At 32.6% G+C, this 24,186-nt stretch overlaps 1 protein-coding gene and 1 non-coding gene across 7 annotated transcripts in view; one reads left to right on the plus strand and one right to left on the minus strand.

Annotated features, from left to right (window-relative positions):
* VPS13A (vacuolar protein sorting 13 homolog A) overlaps positions 1-24,186 on the plus strand; it is a 204,475-nt gene that overhangs the window by 121,284 nt on the left and 59,005 nt on the right. For all 6 annotated transcript variants that reach the window (XR_012072042.1, XR_012072043.1, XR_004189589.2 and 3 more), the window contains exons 40-52: positions 1,404-1,496; positions 1,980-2,336; positions 3,475-3,576; positions 4,873-5,031; positions 5,200-5,455; positions 7,134-7,294; positions 11,708-11,811; positions 14,514-14,796; positions 16,755-17,150; positions 17,424-17,528; positions 17,643-17,789; positions 20,743-20,871; positions 21,261-21,394. Coding sequence is in view for 3 of the 6 variants with exons in the window: in XM_006209353.4 (XP_006209415.2) it covers positions 1,404-1,496; positions 1,980-2,336; positions 3,475-3,576; positions 4,873-5,031; positions 5,200-5,455; positions 7,134-7,294; positions 11,708-11,811; positions 14,514-14,796; positions 16,755-17,150; positions 17,424-17,528; positions 17,643-17,789; positions 20,743-20,871; positions 21,261-21,394 (2,426 nt within the window). In the remaining 3 variants the exon portion in view is untranslated. The remainder of the gene's footprint in view (positions 1-1,403; positions 1,497-1,979; positions 2,337-3,474; positions 3,577-4,872; positions 5,032-5,199; positions 5,456-7,133; positions 7,295-11,707; positions 11,812-14,513; positions 14,797-16,754; positions 17,151-17,423; positions 17,529-17,642; positions 17,790-20,742; positions 20,872-21,260; positions 21,395-24,186) is intronic.
* LOC116280394 (U6 spliceosomal RNA) lies at positions 10,055-10,161 on the minus strand. The gene has a single exon (XR_004189784.1). It is a non-coding gene; the product is annotated as a U6 spliceosomal RNA (small nuclear RNA).

Below are 24,186 nucleotides of genomic sequence, written 5' to 3' on the forward strand. Positions count from 1 at the left end.
TTTTGTTTCATTTGTTCATTTATTTTGTTTGTTTTTCACATTACATGTATAAGTGAAATTGTAAGAGTATTTGTCTTTCCACATAACTTACTTCACTTAGCATAATACCCTCAAGGTGAATCCATGTTGTTGCAAATGGCAAGATGAGATTTCACCTTTTTGGCTGAGTAGTATTCCATGTATGTATATGTATATGTGTATATACACACAGCACACACATATATTTATATGTAAACACACATACCCCATTTTCATTACCTCTTCATCTGTTGATAGGCACTTTAGATCTGTAGTGTCTTTTTAAAAAAATAATAAAACTTGCCATTATTGTAGCAATAGTGTGGGGGTTTCCGTTTCCTCCACATACTTCCAACACTTGTTATTTCTTGCCTTTTTGATAATAGCCATTCTAATGGGTATGATGTGATATCTTACTGTGATTTTGATTTGCATTTCCTTAATAATTAGTAATGTTGAACATCTTTTTGTGTGCCTGTTGGCCATCTGTTTATCTTTGGAAAAAGTTTGGCTCCTCTGTCCAGTTTTTTTAATTGAGTAGTTTGGGTTTTTGTTGAATACTGTGCCATTTTATGTAAGGGCCTTGAACATCTTTGGATTTTAGTATATGCAGTGGGTAGAGAGAAGGCAACAGGGGACAAGTGTGTGTGTCCTGGAACCAATACCCCAGGGATACCAAGGGACTACTGTAAAATAAAATATACGATACAAGTTTTTGGGGTTTTCATGTATTTAAGCATATTTAAGAAATTCTTCTACTTTGTTATATTAATATTGTTGCTAATATTTTTAGTACTTCCTGTTTATTATAAATAATAAGAGGATAATTTTAGAATGTTTTTTTTAATTCTTATTTTTTGTTGAAGTGTCAATTTACAGTGTTAGTTTCAGGTGTACAACAAGGTGACTCAGTTATACATATACATATATACACACATATATGTGTATGTATAGATAATTTCAGATTCTTTTCCGTTACAGCTCACTACAAGAAATTGAATATAGTTCCCTGTGCTCTACAGTAGGTCCTTGCTGTTTATCTATTTTATATAGAGTAATGTGTATCTGTTAATCCTAAACTCCTAATCTATCCCTCCCCCTGCTTCCCCCCTGGTAACTACAGTTTGTTTTCTGTTTAAGAAATGTGTTATTGATTCACTTGTTTTTAATATAGTTACTTTTACTAACTTGTTTGTTATCTATTACTGGGCAAGTCTTTTTTTTTTTTTTACATTTTTTATTGATTCATAATCATTTTACAGTGTTGTGTCAAATTCCAGTGTTCAGCACAATTTTTCAGTCATTCATGGACAACTGGGCAAGTCTTTAAATAAAAATATTGTAAGAACAATGTTATTTTAATAGTATTGGTTTTTCTCTGATAGGTTTTGCAGCCCTGTGACTTATTCTGTCAAGCTACTCAGATAAGTACAGATCCACAGGTGATTGATTTATCAGTAAAATCACTGACATTGAAGGTAAGTTACAATATAGTCAATCGTTCAGATCTGTAGTGTTTTTAAAAAAAAATTAATAAAACTTAGAAATATGCCATTATTATAGCAACTTTGAATTGTTAAATAAGCAAAAAAGAAGCTGTTTTTGGAAATATTTTATAATACATAATTTTAAAATGATATTTAATATACATTTTGTAGTGAATGTTTTCATATATTTTATTATTGGCAGTTGACTGTTTCTGTAGTTAACACCCATATAGTATGTATAGTTGAAATTGAACAGTTTGATATTGACATGTAAATATTTAACAATTAAAATTAGTTACAATAATCAAAAAAAACTTCTATGGGCAAAAAATTGTATTTGCTATTTCTTGGTAGTAATGTTAGTTCAGTGTTAATTTTTCTTGATCCTTCAGTAGGTATATTGAATGTTCTTTGAAGTATGTATTTTTTTAAAGTGGTGTGTATAGAATTTTTAGTTTAAATTTTTCCCCTCAGGTTTCACCAGTTATCATAAATACTGTGATCACCATAACTTCAGCACTTTATACAGCTAAGGAAACCATCCCACAAGAAACTGCTGCTTCTACAGCACATTTATGGGAAAAGAAGGATACAAAGAATTTGAAAATGTGGTTTCTTGAAGAACCAGATGAAGCTGAAAAAGTAGCTCCCGCAACTGAATTGGTACCCAAAGGAGAGATGATAAGAATGAACATTGATTCTATTTTTATAGTTCTTGAGGCTGGAATTGGTCATAGAACCGTGCCTATGCTTTTAGCAAAATCACATTTCTCAGGGGAAGGCAAAAACTGGAGTTCTCTAATAAATCTCCACTGTCAGCTTGAGCTTGAAGTAAGCATATGTAGTATTTTTCCAGATTTTTTGACAAATAATTCTACACATGAACTATTTGGGGAATCTTATTTAAACATTAAAATTGTTTATTCTATATATGATGTTGGTTCACAAAACTTTTGAAAGAAAGTTTATAAATTTATACCCTTGATACATTTTTATGTGTACATTAGAGTACATACCCATATTGAATTTATATTTCAACTGATTTTATCAGTTGATAATATTAATACACAATTGTTGAGCAGATTCAAAATTCTTAATATTAAGAATTAAATTGAATACCCTTTTTCCTTTAAAATGATACTAGACTGTTTCTTAATCTCTTCTAATATAGTTTATAAAGAATTAGAAGGATATGCTTTATACTTACATATAATGTAGAATCTTTATTACTCTCATGAGAATCAACCAAAGTCTTTCAAATTTTTGTGAGAGTCCTTTAATTGTTTATATGGAAGATACTTGCTTTGAACCAACAAATTCTAATTTGCTTTAGAATTTATCTACATGGAATCACCCCAGAGATATTTTGCTTTAAATTACTGAGTTTATGTCTAGTGGAAACTACTCTGATATTCAACTTTAATAATTATGAAAATTCATAAACTGCTGTAATATTTGAGTTGATACAAAGTTATATACTATAATAGAGGTAGAACTGACAGACTAGATTTCAAGTTTTCAAATTTTGGCTAAAATTGTATTTTGCAGAGGATTTGATCTAGGATGTCCAAGTTCAGAGAATTCAAATAAGTAAGCCACTCATTGAATCATATGTTACTTGCCTTCAGGGGCTTTCAAAAAGTCAGTGGAGGTAGACAGTTTAAAAATTGTCAATAGTATTTCATAGATGAACACAATTTTTGATGTTAAGCCCAGCTTCAAAGTCAAAGAAAGGTACTTAAAAGAAAGTTTTGTCTGGATTAAATTGTGAAGACTAGACCTCGAGGATAGCCAGGTAAGGAAAGCACTGAGGAAGTATGTGTAGGAAACTAACGAATGGCATGTAGATGGTTTTCATACAAAGAAGAAATAGTACAGCCAAAAGGAATGGTGGTAGGAAACAGCACGGAAGATTATTTTAGAAAATACCAGAATGCCTTATTTAAAAAATTAAAAATCCTCTCTCTAGGTACATTATTACAATGAAATGTTTGGTGTATGGGAGCCTTTGCTTGAACCCTTAGAAATTGATCAGACTGAGGATTTTAGACCATGGAATCTTGGAATCAAGGTAATTTTGGAGTTTGAAAATATTTTTCAAGTGTTGAGGGTGTCCATACCACACACACTTTAATTTTCATCACAACAGAGTTCAATTACCTCATTATAAGGCTTTCCACATGCTTCCTTGTTTGACCTCTGAGCATTATTTTCAAACCCAGGCCAATGCCTCCTGTGCTTCTCCTATACAAATAATCATGTAAACATTTATTATATACTGTTCTAAATAATTTACTTTTACTTTAACCCTTACAACAAACCCCTCTGGAAAAGATACAGTTTTAAGCTCCGTTTTAACATGTGGTGGGACTAAAACTATGGACGTTGAAGGATTTCCATAAAGTAACAGTACCTTCAAGCTGGAAGAGGTGGAATGCAGCACCGGCTCCAGAGTCCCACGTGTAACCACCGGGTTAAAGTGGCTCTAGCACTTCCTTGTAGGTTGTTGTCTGTCCCGAGTTTTCTTTGCTCTCTGAAGGGTGTATGTATAGAAGAAAATATATTATTTGTTTGAAATATGGTGTGAATTTATGTAATCATACAAATCAGAACCTTTGGTTGGATGAAATTGTGCTTCTGAAGCAAGAGGCTGCAGAATTACTAGCATGTCTCCTCCCTAATAATAATTCAGTCAGTGTGCACACACATTTTCCCTGGTTTAAAGCCAGTTAAAGGAACAACGAAGGCGACTGACTAGCTTGGCACAGCCAGCATTTTGTACTGGACCAGTACATTTGATTTTCCACATAATTCAGATAAAGAATGTGGATAAAGGAACTTTGGTGGTTGTTAGGTTAGAATGTACATAGGCAGTGGATCTGAATCCTAAAAAGAGTCACGTGGTATTGATTCACATAAGGCCATGTTCCTGTTAGCACTGTTCTGCAACTGTTGTTGGACTTTTTAAGTCCCTAGGTTTCTCTTTTTAATTTATGGCATAAGCAATAGACTAAATGACTTTTTTGCTCTGAATTTCCATGTGATATGAAGTAGGTACTTCTCATTTTCATTCAGATGCCACATGAGTTTGGTGATTTTAGGGTTTTTTTTTCCCCCCATCTAAATTGTGCCTGCCATTTTAGTGTAACTGGGGAGGAGAATTTTTCTTCTAATACTGCTCCTGTCCAATATGACCTTAGTTGACTGATGTTCAGGTAATTCCAGTAAGGCAGTGGAACTGATAAAATTTATTGCTGTCTGTAATGTTATTGGAATTTGTCTAGTTTTTGTTTTCCCTTTGCAAAATGAGTTACGTTGTGCTCCTAAGAAGAAATTTTCCTCATATTTCTATTATTTATTATTTTAGATGAAAAAGAAAGCCAAAAAGGCCATTGTTGAGTCAGGTACTGAAGAAGAAAATTATAAGGTGCCAGAATATAAAACTGTCATCACTATCCATTCAAAAGACCAACTAAACATTACATTATCCAAATGTGGCCTTGTAATGTTAAATAACTTAGTCAAGGTAAGAAAAGAAACTTTATACTAGTCTGAGTTACTCTTTTCTTCTATTGAAAAGTCAGTGGAGTTTTTTATTAACTTAGTTATTTTTCATATATCCATTAGTGTTCTGCAGGTCAATTAATTTTCTACATTTTATTTTATTTTATTTATGGTAACTCCTCCTTATTAGGCATTTACGGAAGCTGCCACTCGATCTTCAGCTGCCTTCGTAAGGGATCTAGCACCATTTATGATTTTAAACTCTCTTGGACTTAATATCTCTGTTTCGCCAAGTGAATCTTTTAGTGTACTCAACGTACCTATGGCAAAATCATACGTGTTGAAAAGCGAGGAGAGTTTAAGTATGGATTATGTCCGAACTAAAGACAATGATCATTTCAATGCAATGACGAGCCTAAGCAGCAAACTCTTCTTCATTCTTCTTAGTAAGTGATAAATTGCCTTCCTCTCCTTCCTAATATGTTGTGAATTTTATTATTATTTCCTTTGCAGGGTGTTTGTTGCTCTTACTATATCTTTGTGTTTCAAACTCTGACTTTCTTTATCCACTGCTTTATTTAGAGCATGGTAATTTACTGCTTTATGTTTTGGAGATGAAAAGTATTAAGTGTCATCCTCAGTTAGCTTTTACAGACTATAGCTATTGGTGGTGGTTTTAATGACTTTTAGTATAACTCAGTAGAATTCCACCAGTTTTGCAACTGAATAAATTCAGAATAAGCTTTGACTTCATGAAATGGCACAAGGTAATGGTTTTTGAGTTTGTAAATGTTTTTTATGTTCTACCTATTGAGGTAGAAGTTTTTTCCTTTGTCCTTTATGTGTCTCAGAAGTTTTTCATTTTCATGAGAGATGAAAGTAAATACATTTTAAAATTATCATAGTATGTACTCACTGTGAAGTTAAATATTAAACAGTCCCATATTAAACAGTACTCACTGTGAAGTTAGATATTAAACAGTCCCATAAACAGTCCCACTTTCTGACACTCTTTGACATTTAAGTAGTTATGGAAGGTGTTGTGGGTAAGAGGTCAGTGACCCATGGTTCTCAGCGAAAGAACTTAAAGGAGACTTTAGAGTCACTGCACACTGCAAGTTTTTATTAGTTGAAGAGACAGAAGAGGGACGGGACCGGACCCCTGTGGGCAGTGGTGGGGCTGTATCTGCAGGTAGCAGTAAGGGCTTTTTCATGCCCCCTACCATGGAATTTTTCCAGCTTGTAAGTGTGCATGCTCACTAGTATCTAGAAATCCCTCGTTTGTACATAGGAAGGAAAAGGGAAGTAGGGTGTAAACCAGGGCACCAGAATATCAGGTTAATCGGTCTTCTTCAAGGTCTTTTTGAGTTCTTTGTTTTGAATTCCTCATTCCCCTGCCTGCCTTGCCCTGACTATTCAGGCCCTATCAGAAGGGAGAGGGTTTCAAAAGTTGGACTTGGAAGGGTACTAAAACTGATAGGTAGTACTTTTTCCTAGTCAGAAAATGATTCATAACAGTGGCTAGGTTTCAGGTGTTGTCCCAGCATTGTCAGTGACTTTTTCTCATCAGTTACTCTTGTTTGTTTTTAAACTAACATTTTCATGGGATTCTGCTGGGGGGGAGTGTTATAAAAATATATAATTCACCCCCCAATACAATATATGTGTGTATATTAGAAAAACTGTATAAAATTTTAATCAAATCTTAGCTATCACCAAGTGTCACAGATTGTTAGAAAAATTTAAAACTAAAAAATTGCAGCTACTTGGTAATTGACTGCCTGGATATATCAGGCTCTGGTTATTATGAAAGCAAACCAGGGGTCAATGTTCTTGTAATTTCTAATAAGTTCTCTCATCATTCAGTTATTTTTAAAAGGTTATGCTGTTGTCTTAGGTTAAGCTACCAAATGAGATTTTTTTTCAATTAAAAACTTTGGTAAAATGCTTTGAAGGTTTTAGATAAATGATGTAGAAATGTATTATGGATTCTTTGTATAGGTATCAGTGATAATTATTCATGAGTTTAAGAAATCATTTGATGTTTCTGGCTTATAATGTCTACTTAAAATTAATGTATGATAATTTCTAATAAAAACATTCAAACATGTATATTTAATTTAGCACCTGCTAACCACTCTACTGCTGATAAAATCCCTTTAACAAAAGTGGGACGACGACTGTACACTGTAAGACACAGAGAGTCTGGAGTTGAAAGATCTATTGTTTGTCAAATTGATGCAGTGGAAGGAAGTAAGAAGGTAACAATTCGCTCCCCCGTGCAGGTATGGAATGATTCAGTTTTTTGTGGGCTCATATTTTGCATATTTGTGTGCTAAGAAAAAAAGTTAAAGCAAATTACTACCAAAAGAATATAGGCTGTAATAAAAATATAGCTAATATCAAAAAGAATAATCATTATCGGTAATTATACTACTCTAATATGAGCAGTTGTAGAATTTTGTTGAATACACTCATAATTTTATAGGAATATTATAAATTTTTTGGAATATTATTTTGTTAAAATCTCAACATTTTGTTTTAGGTCTTTGTAGTATGTATTTATCCTTTTGTTTTAATTAGAGAATACAGTGAGAGAAATTTTGTATAGCTTTATTGAGGTAAAATTATGTACATAAGCTACATATATTTATAGTTGATGAATTTTGACAAAATTACATGTCTGAAACCTTCATCACAATCAAGGTAATAAACATACTTAACACCCCAAAAAGTTTCCCTACCCTCTACTCCATTTCCATGCATCCACTGATATATTCTCATACATTAGATACACAATACAGCATTTTATATGAATGGAATGAAGTAGGGAATGGAGTCTGGCTTCTTCACTCAGCATAATTTTTTATGTATCAACTTGTGTGTGTTAATGTTGTTACATGCAGTTACATCTTGCTGTTGAGTAGTAATCTATCCTATACATACAGTAGCACATACCATTTTGAATGATTTTTTTTGTATATAATGTGAGATAAGGTTTGAGGTTCATTTTTTTCCATTTGGCTATTCATTTGTTCCAAACACGATTATCCTTTTTCCATTAAATTGCCTTGACACTTCTGTCAAAAATAAATCGGCCATATTTCTGTGTGTTTATGCTGAGGTCTCTAATCTGTTTATGCCAATACCATACTGTCTTGATTATTACTTTATCTTGAATCTTGCAATGAGGTAGTACAAGTTGTCCCACTTGGTTCTTTTTCAAAGTTGTTTTAGTTAGCCTAAGTCTTTCCACTTCCATTTAAATTTTAGACTCAGGTTTTCAATTTTTATTTAAAAATTTTGTTAAAATGGGCATTTTTCATATTAATTTTTGATTTTTTTTATTGCTTGTAGAAGTACATTTGGTATTTATATTTACATGTATTATGCAATCTTACTAGATGTGCTTATTAGTTCTAGTAACTTCTTTATAGGTATGTCTGCAGACAAAAACAGTTTTTACTTATTTTCCAGTCTTAGTGTTCATCATCTTACTTTATTTTTTCTTGCTTGTTGCACTGACTAGAACCTCCCGTACAATTTGAATAGAAATTGTGAAAGCAGATGTTTTTGTCTTGTTCTCAGTCTTAGGAGAACAGTGTTTTCCTCTTTCACCATTAAGTATGTTTTGAGTTGTAGTTTTTTTGTGCATGACCCCTTCAGTTCCTAGTTTGTTGAGAGTTCTTATCAGGAATGAATGTTGGATTTTGTCAAATTATTTTTGTGTTTATTGAGAGGATCTTTAAAAATTTTTTAATATGATGAATGACATTGGATTTTAATTATTAATATTAAATACGACTGATTTTTAATATTAAATCAACCTTGCATTTCTAGGATGAATCTCGTTTGGTCATGAAGTATTAGCCTTTTAATGTATTATTGTGTTAGATTGATTTGCTAAATTCATGTTTAGAATTTTTGCATTTATGTTTATTACAGGTGTTGGTATAGAGTTTCTTATAATGTTTTTCTTGTGTAAATGTTTTCAACCACAGTTTCACTTTAAGGGCTATTTATATTGTCTGGCACTTCTTAGGTGAGCTTTTCTAGTAATTTTATGTCTTTTATGAAATTTGTCAATGAACTGTTTTTACTTTTTTTTCACTTTTATGTTTTAAGTTACTTTCAGTGGGCATAGCGATTTAGATCGACCATTATTTTTTTCCATTCTTCTAGGATGTTGTTCACTGTTGACTGTATTACATTGTTTCTGACCAGAGTCTGCTGTTATTCTTATCTTTGCTTTTTTATGAAATGTGTGATGTTATTTTTTTATACTTTTAAGATTTTTTCCCATTTATTACTGGTTTTAAGCAATTTGATTGGAATGAATCCTACTCTAGTTTATTTCATATTTCTTATACTTGAATTTATTAAGCTTCTTGAATCTATGGATCTATAGTTTTCATCAACTTTGGAAAAAAAAATTTGCCATCATTTCTTCAAATATTCCTTTTGTCTTCCCCCCCTCTTCTCTTCTTCAGGGACCACAGTTAGATATATATGTTATAGTGTTTAAACTTATGCCCACTAATGCTCTGTTCACTTTTTCTTTCAGCTTCCCCCCAATTCTTGTGTTTCTGTTTTGATAGTTTCTATTACATCTTTAGATTCACTTTTCAATGTCTAATCTGCTCTTAATCTCATCCAGTGTATCTTTATGTTAAATTCAGTTTGCATTTTTATTTATATTTCCCATGTCTTTTTATGTATACTCAGTCTTTCCCCTAACTTTTGAACATATTGAATATAGTTACATAAATGTTTTAATATCCTTGTCTACTAATTCTATCATGTGTATCATTTCTGATTTGTTTCACTTTATTAATTTTCACTTTTTATGGCTCATTTTAAAATTCTTTTAATGTGTCTAGTAATTTTTTACTGGATGTCAAAAATTGTGAATTTTACCTTGTTGGCTATTTTATATATATTTATATTCTTTTATATATTCTTTTTATTTTAATTGAAGTATAGTCACTTTACAATGTTGTGTCAATTTATGGTGTATAACATAATGTTTCAGTCATACATATACAAGAAATATGGAATACTCCACAAATTTGCGTATCATCTTTGCACAGGGGCCATGCTAATCTTCTCTGTATCATTCCAATTTTAGTATATGTGCTGCTGAAGCAAACACATTTATATGTTCTTTGAACATAATTCTCCAACACAGTTATGATAGTTGGAAAGTGATCCTCTCAGTGCTTGTTTTAGAACTTTTTAGGTGAACTTCAAGCAGCCTGTAGTCTGGGACTAATTTAGCTCCACTAGTAAAGCACTGTAACCAATACCCTTTGTACTAAACAAGGTTTTACCACTTTGGTTAGTGAGAAAAGTGTGGCAGCACCAGAGATCGTTTTGCCTGTCCCTTTTAGGTGGATCTTTACTGAGGCTTAGATAGTATACTCACAAGCATGTGCCAGTCACCACAGAACTGAAGTCTTGGGAACAGGGGACACTCTTAAAATCTCAGGAGTTCCTTCCTGCTCTGCAACTATTGCCTCTCCATGCAGCTCTCTCCTCTCTCATACAATGTGCTGTGAGATTAAGCCTCATTGGCTTGCCCAAATTCTCATATGTCTCTTCAACTCAGGCAAACTAGGCTCCATTTGACTTCTCCACACAGTAATCTAGAAACTTTCTCGGAAGTAAGAGAGGGTGACAATCTTAGGACTTAACATTAGTGGTTTTTTTCTTTCTTTTCAGTGCTGCCTTTTGACCAATGAGAACTGTTGCTTAATGTGTGTTTTTCCCCTGTGTTTTGGTTGTTTCAACTCGGGAGGTACATCTGGTCTATGTTACTCCATCAGGGATGAAAACAGAAATTCTTGTGTTTAATTTTTGATTTACAATGAACTGTATTAAAAGATGACTGTTGAGCTGCTCCCATTATGGTTGATTATTTTTAAATTTTATTAGTTTAACGTTAATTTTAAACTTCTTGTAGGTACTTTCATAGAAATGAAAATGTACTCTTCTTTCAAAGAAGTAGAGCAGTTTATCTAGAAATAAAAATATAGTTAAGATTATACATTTGTCAATTCTTAGTTCTCAGCATGATTTATATTTTGGCATGATTTTGAAAATATAGTTCAGTAAGATATGGAAATAATACAAGAAAATGGTTTTACTAACCAAATTGTTTTTATCCATCCCAAAGATAATTACAAGTGGAGGTTTATCTATAATGTATGTTAATCAAAATAATGTTATTCTATTATATCAGTGTTGTGTGCTATTCATTGGATGAGATACTGTCACTTTTCATCCAGTGGGTAGCATACAACAGTGATACAAAAAGGTAGACATTTCCCAGCCTGTGGCTTGTTTTTCACTTTTATCATACAGACATTTAAAATTTTGGTGTAGTATTTTTTATGAAATTTTTTCTACTGTTTTTGTCTAAAGGGAAAATTATTCCTTATATCAAGGTCAGGAAGATATCTTATTTTCTTCTAGGATTTTTAAAGTTTTGTTTTGGAGAGTCATTTTCTATAAAACTGTGGAAACTTTCCTTGTATTTTTTGGCATACGTAATAGCATGTTTTGGGGTTTTTTTCTAATTTGTATGAGGAAGATAAATATCGCCTGATAATTCCTATGTTGAGATATTTAAGTGGATTTTTTTTAAATGTCTTTAGATTCTTAGACTGATGATACTAAATGTTATTTTTCTTTTCCAGATTAGAAATCATTTTTCAATACTGCTTTATGTTTATGGAGGGGACGCCTTACTGGGAACGGCTTCACCTGGAAATGAATTTAACGTACCATTAGCGTCTTACCGGTGATTTTTTTTTTCTTCGTCGTTTTTGTTTGCTCTCAGATCTCTTATATAGACTTTTTAGTTTCTGACTTGGTAGTGATATCTAACATTAAGTGAAATCAAATTTGTCTTGTTAGTATCTCACATAACTTATTTAAGTTTCAGCACTTTGAAGATTTTTTTAAAGAATTATTTAATTTAATGTATTTAATTTATATCATAAATTATGTTTTTACTAGTAAATATAAATTACATGTTTGCAATATAACTATTATAGCTGTAATCATATGTATTTAGGATTTTTAAAATAATGTCTAATTGAGCGTGATTTGTGACTTCTGGATTTATACTATTATGAAGTGATTTTTACATTTCAAGGGTTTTATGATATAATTTTTTTTGAAATTTCTTTAGAAGATGTGAAATATTTTATCTCTGTGTCTACGTATTTATTAATTGTTCATTGATAGAATTGTAATGTAAATAGAGATACGCAGTTGATCCTTGAACAGCATGTGGTTTAGAGGGTTGACCCCCACACAGTCAAAAGTCCACATTCAGCTGTCCCTCAGTATCCAAAGAGGATTGTTTCCAGGATCCACTGATGATACGAAAATCCTCAGATGCTCAGATCACATAGTCAGTCCTCCATACCTCCGTGTCCACATCCATGGATTTAACTAACTGCTAATCATCAAGTACTGTATTTGTTAATCTGCTTATGAGTGGACCAACACAGTTCAAACCTGTGTTGTTCAAGGGTCAGCTGTAGAGCACATCAGTCTTAAATATCTAAAGCAATTAGATTAAACTTGATGTAAATATTTATTAAGGAAGGATTATTAAAATTGTAACAATAATGATGGACTAGTCTCATAATTACAGGCTTAATAAAACAAACAAACAAGTATTATTATTCGGGATACTTAATCTGGAATTGAAAGTAATCTCTTTTAGGGATACTGAACTCTAATGGAGAATAAAAACTTCCTCATAATAAGCATTATAGTCTGTTAAGTACCATTTTAGAATACACACTAGACCTGGGCATTTTAGACCTATGCTTCAGAAGGACAGAGCCAAAACTACAAACAGTGCTTAAATATCTCTTACCTCTGTTTATTCTGACCCATACCTAGGAATTCAAGTTGGGCCCCGAATGCTAAGAAGGAAACCTAGCAGTTTTAGGCACATGTTTTCAGACAGTAGACCTTGTAACCCTAATGAGTTTTATTCCTTAGTTCAAACTTGCTGAGGGAAAGAATTACACTGTTGAGAGAACAACCACAAAATAGTTGTTTATAGTATATGTTCTAGACAGGATTTGGGGTGGGTTATAAGACTAGAGTAAAAGTGGCATGTAAGATATGTCTTGAAATTTCTCTGAGGAACTTGAAATCCATTTTGTTCTTGGATAATTAAAGTTAGTGGTATTCTGCTTTATTTTTACTAAACTATTGCTGTATGTTTTGTAACTCCATCCATTGAAAAATTAGGCCATCAAAGTATCTACACTTTTTTGTTCAAGGCTAAGTATTTATTTGTTACATGAGAGTTAATCAGTCTTGATTAGAATCACTAGTGACTAACCAGCTTGGATTTCATATTAAATATCCTTCTAATCCAATGCTTAGATACAGGTACTCTTATATTTAAGACATAAGGTTTTAAATTATCAAATGAGTATCATTCTGTAGAATTTAAATATATTGATTTTTAAATTTAATTCATTTAACAATGATGTATCAGGTGTTTTGGTATGTGTAAGGCACTGCTGTAGGGTACCAAGAGGAGGTGGCCTGGCTATTCCCCTTGAGAGACTGACAAATAAATACAGAAGGTAGGAAACAGTAGGTTATAGAAAATCACAGAATGATTTGTAGTTGCAGAAAACTGTGGAAAAGAAAGGGGGTTAATGATTGACTCCTGAGAGAGAGACATGAATTACAGTTAAAATGTAATAATGTGGAGATGGGTGGGGAAGGACAATCTTAAGTGGAAGGAAATTGCATGAACAAAGATAAGGAGGCATGAATGAAGCACAAGGTTTGTCCAGGACTATTAAGAATAAGGGTTTGATTGGAGTGTAGTGTTCATGTTGGAATGTGAAATTTGAACAGTAGTTTAAGTTTACATTGGGATAGTTGCTCCCTCATTTTCTTGTCCCCATTTATGTTTTATCTTCATCTTTAATATCTATTTCTTCCTTCTCTCTCAGAACAGTTGGTGTTCTGTTTCAAGACCATTCACTCCATGAGCTCTTCTCACTCAAAACCTCTTGCCATTGATCATCTTTCTCTCATGTTTTCTCTTCATTCATTTCTTAACCTTTTCTTTAACGTTGCGTGTTTCTCTAATTCATCTCTTCAGAAAGAAACCTTTCTGAGAAAATTGTCATTTCTGCAAAACACTTAGCAACCAGTCTAAAGAGTTAACCACACTCTCATGCCCTCCATCTGCTATGCATGTCTATTTTTTGGTACCTGTGTCATGCAGTAGTTACCTTTTAACACTGTTATTTCCCACCTCATTGAGATCTCGTTATGAGTAAAGAATGACTTTACTCATTTGTGCTTTTTCAGTTTTACCTTCTCAATGGTGAATAATGGGTTCAGTAAATGTCTTGATAATCTGGATGAGTTTGTTGGTGTTAGTTTCATATAGAGGAAAATTTTTAAATTTTTTGAAGCATTCTAAAGTGTATTGTTTAATCTTTTATGTAGATCACTCCTTTCTCTGAAGCCAGAAGATGAAGACTATCAAATGTGTGAAGGAATTGACTTTGAAGAAATTATGAAAAATGATGGCACTTTTCTAAAGAAGAAATGTAAAGCTATAAACCCTTCTAAAAAGCCATTCATCATTAATATTGTCCCAGAAAAAGATAACTTGACATCTGTGTCAGTGTATTCTGAAGATGGTTGGGATTTACCATACATAATACATTTGTGGCCACCTATCCTACTCCGAAATCTTCTTCCTTACAAAATTGCCTATTACATAGAGGTATTCTGGAATTTTTTTAGTACCTTCCTGTCTTTGACTCTGTAGCTTTAGTTACTTAAAATTATGAAGAATAAACAGTGTTTTAAAATTCTAATGAAATTTATAGTGCTGGTGGACAGACAGTACAGATATTCTTGAAATGGAAAAAGAATTTTCAATCATGTTGTGAAAAAGAGGATTTAAAAAAATTTTTTTCCACTGCTTTACCTTAAAATCTGATTACTAAGTTGAATATAAATTATATGCACAAATATGATACGCTGTTTTAAAAATCCTATAGAAAATAGAGATAATTAAGATTGTCTATAATCACATTATCAGAAGGTAGCACTTCTGATGAAGATATCATTTCAGTTATAAAATATTTTTTAATCTTTCCATGTGTGTATATTTCATGCATAATATATTTAAAAGATGGATACTAACTTCTCAACAAGTATGAGAATTAGTATTAAAATAATGGTACTAAAATTATATGGAAAAAACTGATACACTATATTATTCTCATGCTATTTTTCTAAAAGAATTTCGTGCCCTATACAGATGTTTTTTATTTTAAATATTGTTTGTTTTAATATGTTACATCTGATTCCTTCCTGTTGCTATGACAGGAATCTCTTCATCTTAAGATTTTAAGTAAATACTCTATTTTCCATTGCTTATCAAATATAAGAAAGTAATTCTTCATTGTAGTCTATTTGTTTTATTGCAGTCTATTAATTATTAATTATTGAGATTTACTTTATGTTTTCACTTTTTTGTTAAGTATTTTTTGGCAGGTAGGAATGGAGGAGCTAACACATCTTTGGTTTAAGAATATTTGTGTTCTTGGCAGATAACATAGTTGTTAAGAATTTATACTTTGCTCTCAGATAGATTTAAGATTGAATCCTAGTTCTGTCACTTACTAGCTTTATGTCTTTAGGTAAACTATATAGCTTTCTAAATCATTTGTCCTAGTCCATAAAACGGGGACAGTAATAAAATTTGCATGATTGGGATAGAGGGAAACTCAAATAATATATGTGAAGGATTTAGCACAGTGCCTGAGAGACACATGGTTACCATTTATTTACCTCGCTAGCACCACCACCACTATTATTCTATTTTGTGGATTATTAACATGTCAGGTATTGATAACTTAACGTTGTTTTTGCTTTAAGTAATTTAAAATCTTAAGATGAAGAGATTTATATGTTATAACAAGAGGGAACCAGTTTAGAGATGCTGGAAAAACAGATGAAATACCAAGATATACTATCTATGTTCCATTATCATAGAACTTTTAATTTGATACTTTTAGGTATCACCTTGTTGGCTAGTTTTCAAAGGATATGATCAATTTTTAGATCATTTAGCTATGATACGGAGAAGGCATTAAAAGGGGTAAGAGCAGTTAGGGGACTCTTAAAGGGAGAAGTCAGAGTAACATAAACTAAGGTAATGAAATGTGAGTGGAGAGAAATGAACAGTGTTAAGAGTTATGTAGGATTCAGTATAAACAATGATTGGAAGTGAGTGATTAGGAATTGTGAAAAATCAAGAATAGGAGTTAGTAGGGATTGCTTATTTTGAATTACTGTCAATTTTCTCATACATTTTTTATTTGTAGTTTTCAAAACTAAAATTACTAGTGGGTAAGTTTTTTTTTTGTTTTACTATTCATAGTATTTCATAATCTTCATTAGTTCCAGTGGAATTTCCCATTATGTTGTTTAATTTTACTCACAGTAGTCCTTTTAAGTAGATCATTTAGGCCATTTTACAGGTTTAATAACTCAAATCTGAAAATTTATACAAGTTTACACAGTTGACAGAATTGGAACTTGAACATAAGTCTTTTTCTGATGGAGATATTTCAAAAGCATTTTATATAGCATTTGGAATTATAAAATAGAATATTTTGGCATATTATTCTGAAACATTAAAAAGTAACTGTGGTTTTTTTTTTATTACAGGGGATTGAAAATAGAGTTTCTACTCTACATGAAGGCCGCTCAGCCCAGATTTGTACCGTACAGTCAGATAAAGCCAGGCTGCATTTAAAATTACTTGACTATCTTAATCACGATTGGAAAAGTGTATATCATATAAAACCTAATCAACAAGATATTAGTTTCATCAGTTTTACTTGTGTCACAGAACTAGAAAAGACTGATTTAGATATTGCTATCCATGTGACTTATAATATTGGCCAGACAGTTATAGCATTTCATAGTCCCTATTGGATGGTCAATAAAACTGGTCGAATGTTACAGTACAAAGCAGATGGAATTCATCGAAAGCATCCACCTTATTATAAAAAGCCAGTTCTCTTTTCTTTTCAGCCAAAGCACTTTTTTAATAACAATAAGGTATGTGAAATTTTTTTTAACTTTCATGCTTCTTTAGCTACTTATCACTCCTTTTTAGTTTTTAGTGTTCTGAAGAATAAAATATTATGAAACAGGTAGAAATAACATTTGTGAAATATCTGAGGTTAAAAAGATTAGACTTTAATATAGGGAAAGGTTTAGTGTATTAACAATGTGGTATTAGTTTAGGCTAAAAAGCAAAAAATGTTTCAGCTTAGGTGGGAATTTGTAAAGGTCCCTAAATTCTAATATATTTAAAATATTTGTTCCTAGGTTCAGCTTATGGTAACCGATAGTGAATTGTCAGATCAGTTTTCAATTGATACTGTTGGTAGTCATGGAGCTGTTAAATGTAAAGGCCCGGAAATGGAATATCAAGTGAGTTCATTCTATGCTCATTAAGAAAGTTTTATTTAACTCTTTTGACTACTTAATTTTTATAAGAAGACTGATATGATAACAGTTTTTGAAATGTTAATATTTTTTCCTTAGGTTGGTGTCACTATAGACCTTAGCAGTTTTAACATTACCAGAATTGTCACATTTACCCCTCTTTTTTTAATTGAAAACAAAAGCAAATATCGGATATCAGTGGCTGAAGAGGGAAGTGATAAATGGCTCTCTGTTGATTTGGAGCAGGTGGGTAGATGAATTTCAAAAATATACCTCTTGATTTTAATTTTTCCTTGAAGTTAGATACCTGAAATCACTACGTAATGTTTTAACTCTCCACCCCTACCTCCCAGTTTTGTTTCAGTTCCATGGACATTTGAGTATTTATTTGTGCCAGAATAAATCAAATAAATAAACTGTTTAAATGTTAAAAACCAAACCTTGTCGTCTAGGAATGCATTGCTTGCTAAGAGAGATAGACATTTAATAGTCACTACCCAAGTGGGGTTAAATATAGCACAGAAGCCTGGATAAAGTATAAATGTAGTAAAGAGAAGGCAGTTATTTATTCTTTCCAGGAAACTGGTTGGAATGCCTTTATAGAGTATTTAAGCCAAATATTTTAAGAAGATAGTACTGACTCAGGAATGAAATTTTGATTCTGCTCGATAGTGCTTAGGTCTCTGGTAAGGGCTTTCTGAAAGATGGCCTGAGGTTGACAGAATATTTTATTTCCAAAGAAATATTATTCTAAATGTGATAGGATTATAAGAATTGTTTGCTGTTTTTATTCATTGTGCCTTTTTGCTTTGAAACCATCCTTCTGGAATCATTATTCCTGATGTACATCCTTTAGAATTTACTTTAGAGCTGATTTGGAGGTAAATATCATCAGTTTGTGTTTATCCATAAAAGTTTTAGTCATCATCTTTGTTTTATGATACTTTTCTTGATAATCAGTTCTAATTTTTTTCAACACATTGTAGCTTTTATTCTGGCTTCCATTTTTGTTGAGAATTCTGCCATGACTCTTAGAGATCATCTTTCCTTTTTCTCTAGCTGCCTTCACAGTTTTCTCTCTGTCTTTGGTGTTCTGCAGTCACAGTGCTTTTTTGTCTGCATGTGGCTTTCTTTCATACATCCTACTTAAGATGCTTTATTCCTAATCTGTGGAGTAATTTATTTCACACCTTCTGTAAAATTTGCAGCTGTTGTCTCTTTAAATATTGCCTCTCCTCTTTTCTTCCATTTCCTCCTCCTGGGCCTTAAACCAGACTTGTTCTAGACCTTTATATTCTGTCTTCATATATTGTAATATCTTTTTTATGTTTTATATTTTTTGTCTCTTTGCTGCATTCTGGATAAATTCTACATAAATATTTTTCATAAATTTTCACTTTTCCTGTATCTAAACTACTGAATTAGCTTAAGCCTTCAGCTGACTTTTTTATTTGAATAGTTGTATTTTTCATTTCCATAAGTTCCACCTTTTTTCAAATCTGCCTGTTTTTTTTATTCTTTCAACAAATATGTATTGTGTACTCCTTATGTGCCTTGCGATGCGTTTTTTAACAAAAACACAAGTCCCTGTCCTTGTGTAGTTTACATTTCAGTGGGAGTGTGGGGAAACATTAAATTGGTAATACCATACAATTAATAAAATATACAGCATGTTTAAAGGTGACAAGTCTGATGGGGGAAGAGGAAATAAAACAGACTAACGTGTATTAAGAGTTCTAACGAGCAAGGGGCGGACTATAGTTTTATATAAGGTGGTCAGGACTCATTGCTGTTGCATTTGAACAAACTTGGAGAAAATGTGAGAGGTACACTTGGCAAAAGCGTGGCTGAGCTGGAGCTGCTCTGGCAGGTGCAGGAATAGCTGATTAAGACAGCAAGCCAAAGTGAAAGTACAAGTCAAGACTTGAATCACTTGCTGCAGTAGTGTAAGTAAGAGGCTGAAGTGAAGAAAGCACCAAGCCCCCCTGTACCGTTTTTCCTATGAAACAGCATTACTTAGGGGTCAGGTGGATCAGTGGGGTTGTGTCACTGTCAAGGGAGCAAAAAGCTCTTACTGTTTTATGGATCGGGAGGATGGAGGAAAACAAGTGGAAACAGTTAGGAGTAGAAAAGTACTGAGCAGCAGGTCAGAGTAGAGAAAAAGAGTCTTCAAGTCCCCCCCCCCCCTTGATAAAGAGGCCTTGCAGAGGTTCCCAAGGAAGGCCTCTGCCAAAGGCCCTGATGAAGCGGCCCCTGAACAAACGTGCCTGTGGTAGCACACAGGTATTTGTAAGGTTATATGAGATGCAGTGCACTGGCTGTGCCCGTAGTCTGGTATGGGTAGGGCAGCTTTGTCCTGTGAAATCTGCCAGATAAAGATAAAGCCTTTCTAATTGTCATTGGTCTGAAAAATTACACATAGGTTTTTAGCCAAGAGCTGGACCCCTCAGGAGGCTGAATATCTGGGGAAAGAGCATTAAAGACAAAGGATCAGCCAGCATAGGTGTACCCTAAAGTGGAAGAATATTTGGTATGTTTGAGGATAGCAAAAGAGGCCAATATTATTGGAGAGGGAAAGGCCTAACAGTGATAAAGAGTAATCATGCAGAACTTTGTGACCCATTACAAGGATTTTAACTTTTGCTCTGAGTGAGATGGAGAGAGCTGTTGGTAGGGTTTTGAACAGTGATTAAACACAGTAAGCTCTCAATAAATATTTGTTGAATGAATATATGATTTATTTTTGTGAATGTTTCATGTGTCCTCATTAAGTCTGGATCCTTGAGCTCTCTATATATCTAGATGCTAGGATTATAACTCCAGCTTTATTTACTGTATATATTTTTGAGGTATCTTTTTCCATACTTTTATTTACAACCATTTTATGTCTTGATTTATACGTTGATTGCAGATGAGATTGTTGGGTTTTCTCTTTTTGAAAACCTAATCTATAGCTTCTGACTTCCAACGGTTAGTTTACAGTAATTGCAATTACAAATGCATAACAACTTACTTTTTATTTTACTTTATTTTTGTTTTTAATTTCAGCTTTTCTTAAGATAACTTTTCTTTTGCTAGTTTAAAATCTTCACATTTTAATTTTGGCCTATAGTTATCAGCCTGGGTTTATTAAAATGATAAAGGTCTTTATGATGAAATATGGGATTTTTAAAATTAATATACATTATGTATGTTTTAGTGTATCCCCTTTTGGCCTGAGGATGCTTCTAGTAAACTTCTTATTCAAGTTGAAAGAAGTGAAGGCCCTCCCAAAAAGATACATTTTAACAAGCAAGAAAGTTGTATTTTATTGCGTCTAGATAATGAGGTAAGTGACTTGTGTCTGTGTGTGATTAGAGAAGCTAATATATACTTACTAATTTTTTTTGTATTAAATGACTTTTTGGTTGTTTCACTGAAAATGAACAAACATTTCCCTTTGCAAAGGGAAAAAGTTCTAAAAGGAAACAAGAGAAGTAAACAATTTGATTATTATAAAGAAAGAGTACCCAGAATACTAGGATCTACTACATCTGGAATTTATCTGTATACAATAATTGAGTCATGGTTTTCCAGACATGCAGTATAAAATCCTGAATTACTTTCTAAATCATCAAAAATATATTGTTATGAATAGTTTTATTGTTAAGTATTACTGGTTAATGTTCTTTGGAAAATGATCACATTAGAGAATATTTTCTTTTCCTTTTTTTCTAGCTTGGAGGTATTATAGCAGAGGTTAATTTGGCTGAGCATTCTACAGTTATTAAATTTTCAGATTATCATGATGGCGCAGCTCCGTTTCTGTTAATAAATCACACCAAGAATGACATTGTTCAGTACAAGCAAAGGTAAGAAGATTATTACAAATACATTTTCCCCTGATCTTAGCAGAGTCTAAGTGATGAGGCACTGACCTTATGATAATTTCTTAAGAATATCAACACTGATAATAGCATTATTGCCCTGTAAAACAATGTTGCCATTAAAAAAAAAGTGTACTGAAGTTATGTAGGGTTAAAACTGACTTGATATCTGTAGTTTCCTTTTTAAAAAACATAATATAATTATCATATAATAGTTTCAGGTGTACAGCATAATGATTTGATATTTGTATGTATTGTGAAATCATCAGCACAATGTCTAGTTAACATCCATCACCATACATAGTTAGAATTGTTTTTCTTGTGATTAAAACTTTAAAGATTTACTCTCTTACAAGTTGGGAGTTCGAGATTTGCAGATGCTAACTACTATATACAAAATAAACATTTCTTCTGTGTAGCACAGGGAACTATATTCAGTATCTTGTAGGAACCTATAATGAAAAAGAATATGAAAACGAATGTATGTATGTATATGTATGACTGAAACATTATGTTGTACACCAGAAATTGACACATTATAAACTGACTATACTTCAATTAAAAAAAAAAAGAGATTTACTCTCGGCAACTTTCATATATACAATATAGTATTATTAACTGTAGTCACCATGCTGTACCTTACATCCCTAGGACTTATTTTATAACTGGAAGTTTGTACCTTTTGACTACCTTCACTCATTTTGTTTACCCCTACCCCGACCTGTAGAAACCACCAATCTGTTCTCTATGTGTTTAGTTTTTTTGGTTGTGTCTTATTTTACATTTTTTAGGTTCCATATAAGAGAGATCATACGGAATTTGTCTTTCTCGGTCTTAGTTATTTCACTTACCACAGTGCCCTTAAAGTCCATCCATATTGTCTCAAATGGCAAGATTTCCTTCTTTGTTATGGCTAATTCAATTAAATATATATATGTGTGTGTGTGTATGTGTGTATAGATACAGACCACATTTTCTTCATTCATCAGTGGACGCTTAGGTTATTTCCATGTCTTGGTGATTATAAATAATGCCGCAATGAATATGTGTATATTTTTTTCATTTTTTTTGAACAAATATCCAGGTGCTGAACCACATGGTAGTTCTATTTTTAGTTTTTTGAGGAACCTCTATACTGTTTTCCATAGTGGCTGTACCAATTTACATTCCCACCAACAGTATACAAAGGTTCCCTTTTCTCCGTGTCCTCGCCAATACTTAATTCTTTTCTGGTCTTTGTGATAATAAGCGTTCCAACAGGTGTGAAATGATACCTCATTGTGGTTTTAACTTGCATTTCCCTGATGATTAGTGATATAATTTACTTTTAAATGCTTCAAAAAAGGAAAGAACAGAAGAACTGAAGCAAGTATGGCAAAAACTTGATCATTGCGGAATCTGGTGAGGAAATTGTCAGAGTTTATCATACGAATTTCATCTATTTTTGAAATGTTTTATTTTTAGTAAACATAATGTGAATATTGATTCTTCAGATTTTTTTCAAATTGTAGATACCTTCTTCTTGCTGAGGTATGTGGAAAAGGACTGTTACACTTGTAAGCTTTTCTGAAGGCCACATTTCTATCTTTATGTTGCAGGACTGTTAACGACATCATTTGTTTCAGTTCACTGTGATGTATCCTCGTAGTACCACTATGGTTTATGTAACCTTCTGTTCCACTGCTTAAGGGTCTCAAATTATCTTGAATTTATTTTGTCTGCTTTTTTTAAGTTTGTTTTGCTGTCACTTATCAATAGACGCATATTAATCAGTGCATTTATCCTTTTTTTCCACTGCAAAAAGTACACTTTGAATCATCAGTGAAAATCAGTGAAAATCAAATAGCCATTGATTGAGAACTCCAAGGCTATGCTAACATATACCTAGAACTCCTTCTTGTCTGTCAGTTCTCCCATTTGTGGAAGACGTTGAGAGAAAGAAGAGCCTGTTTTTGATGATTATTCATATTATGAAGATAATAAATTGGTTGGTTAAGACTGATAAAAGCAAACAGAAATGGTTTCTCATTTGCCCTTAAATTCATGTACCTCAGCTAGCCTTTCCCAAAAAAGTGTTCATAGAATTGAGACCTACAGAGAATGACTTGAGTGACTATTTTCTCAGTTCTCCCAAGTGTGGTGCATAACTGGTAACATTCTAAAATACACAGGAGCTAAATTAATTCTTTTTATACTGTGGATGATGTAGAGCATCACAGCTTAATTCTCTGACATCTGGATGAGCCTTGCTGAGGCTGAGCTAGAGACTTCTCAGTCTTTTCTTTGGCCTTGAATTTACACTTTCCTTTAGTACAGGTCAGATATAAAGTGTATAGAAATTTTATCAACTGCATTGTTATAATTGTAAAAGTAAGGGATAAGGAGAAACTAGAATGTGATCCTGTGTAGAAATTCTGAAACTTAAAAAAAAAAAGAGTATAGTCTTAATGGAAATATGGACATTTATAAAATTAACAATTTGCAAGAATGAACACTGGATTTAGAATTAGAATTATCTGAAGAAGTCGTTAAGTCAAGAACATGGAACTTTGGTTTAAAAAGATATTGAATCCAGAGTCCTGTGTGCCTATGATGCCGAGATCTATACTCCAAGTCCAATGTAGACTTCTCTTGAGTTTCATGCTGCCACCTCTTCATAAATATCACTTAAGAACCTAAAGTGATTCAAAGCCAGCTTCCTCATTTGTGCTGCAAAATCTGCTCCCCTCCATAGCCTTAACTTGGTGAATGGCAGTGTCATTACCCCTGTGATCCTA

This window comes from Vicugna pacos, chromosome 4 (genome assembly GCF_048564905.1).
Source record: "Vicugna pacos chromosome 4, VicPac4, whole genome shotgun sequence".
NCBI classification, from domain to species: domain Eukaryota; kingdom Metazoa; phylum Chordata; class Mammalia; order Artiodactyla; family Camelidae; genus Vicugna; species Vicugna pacos.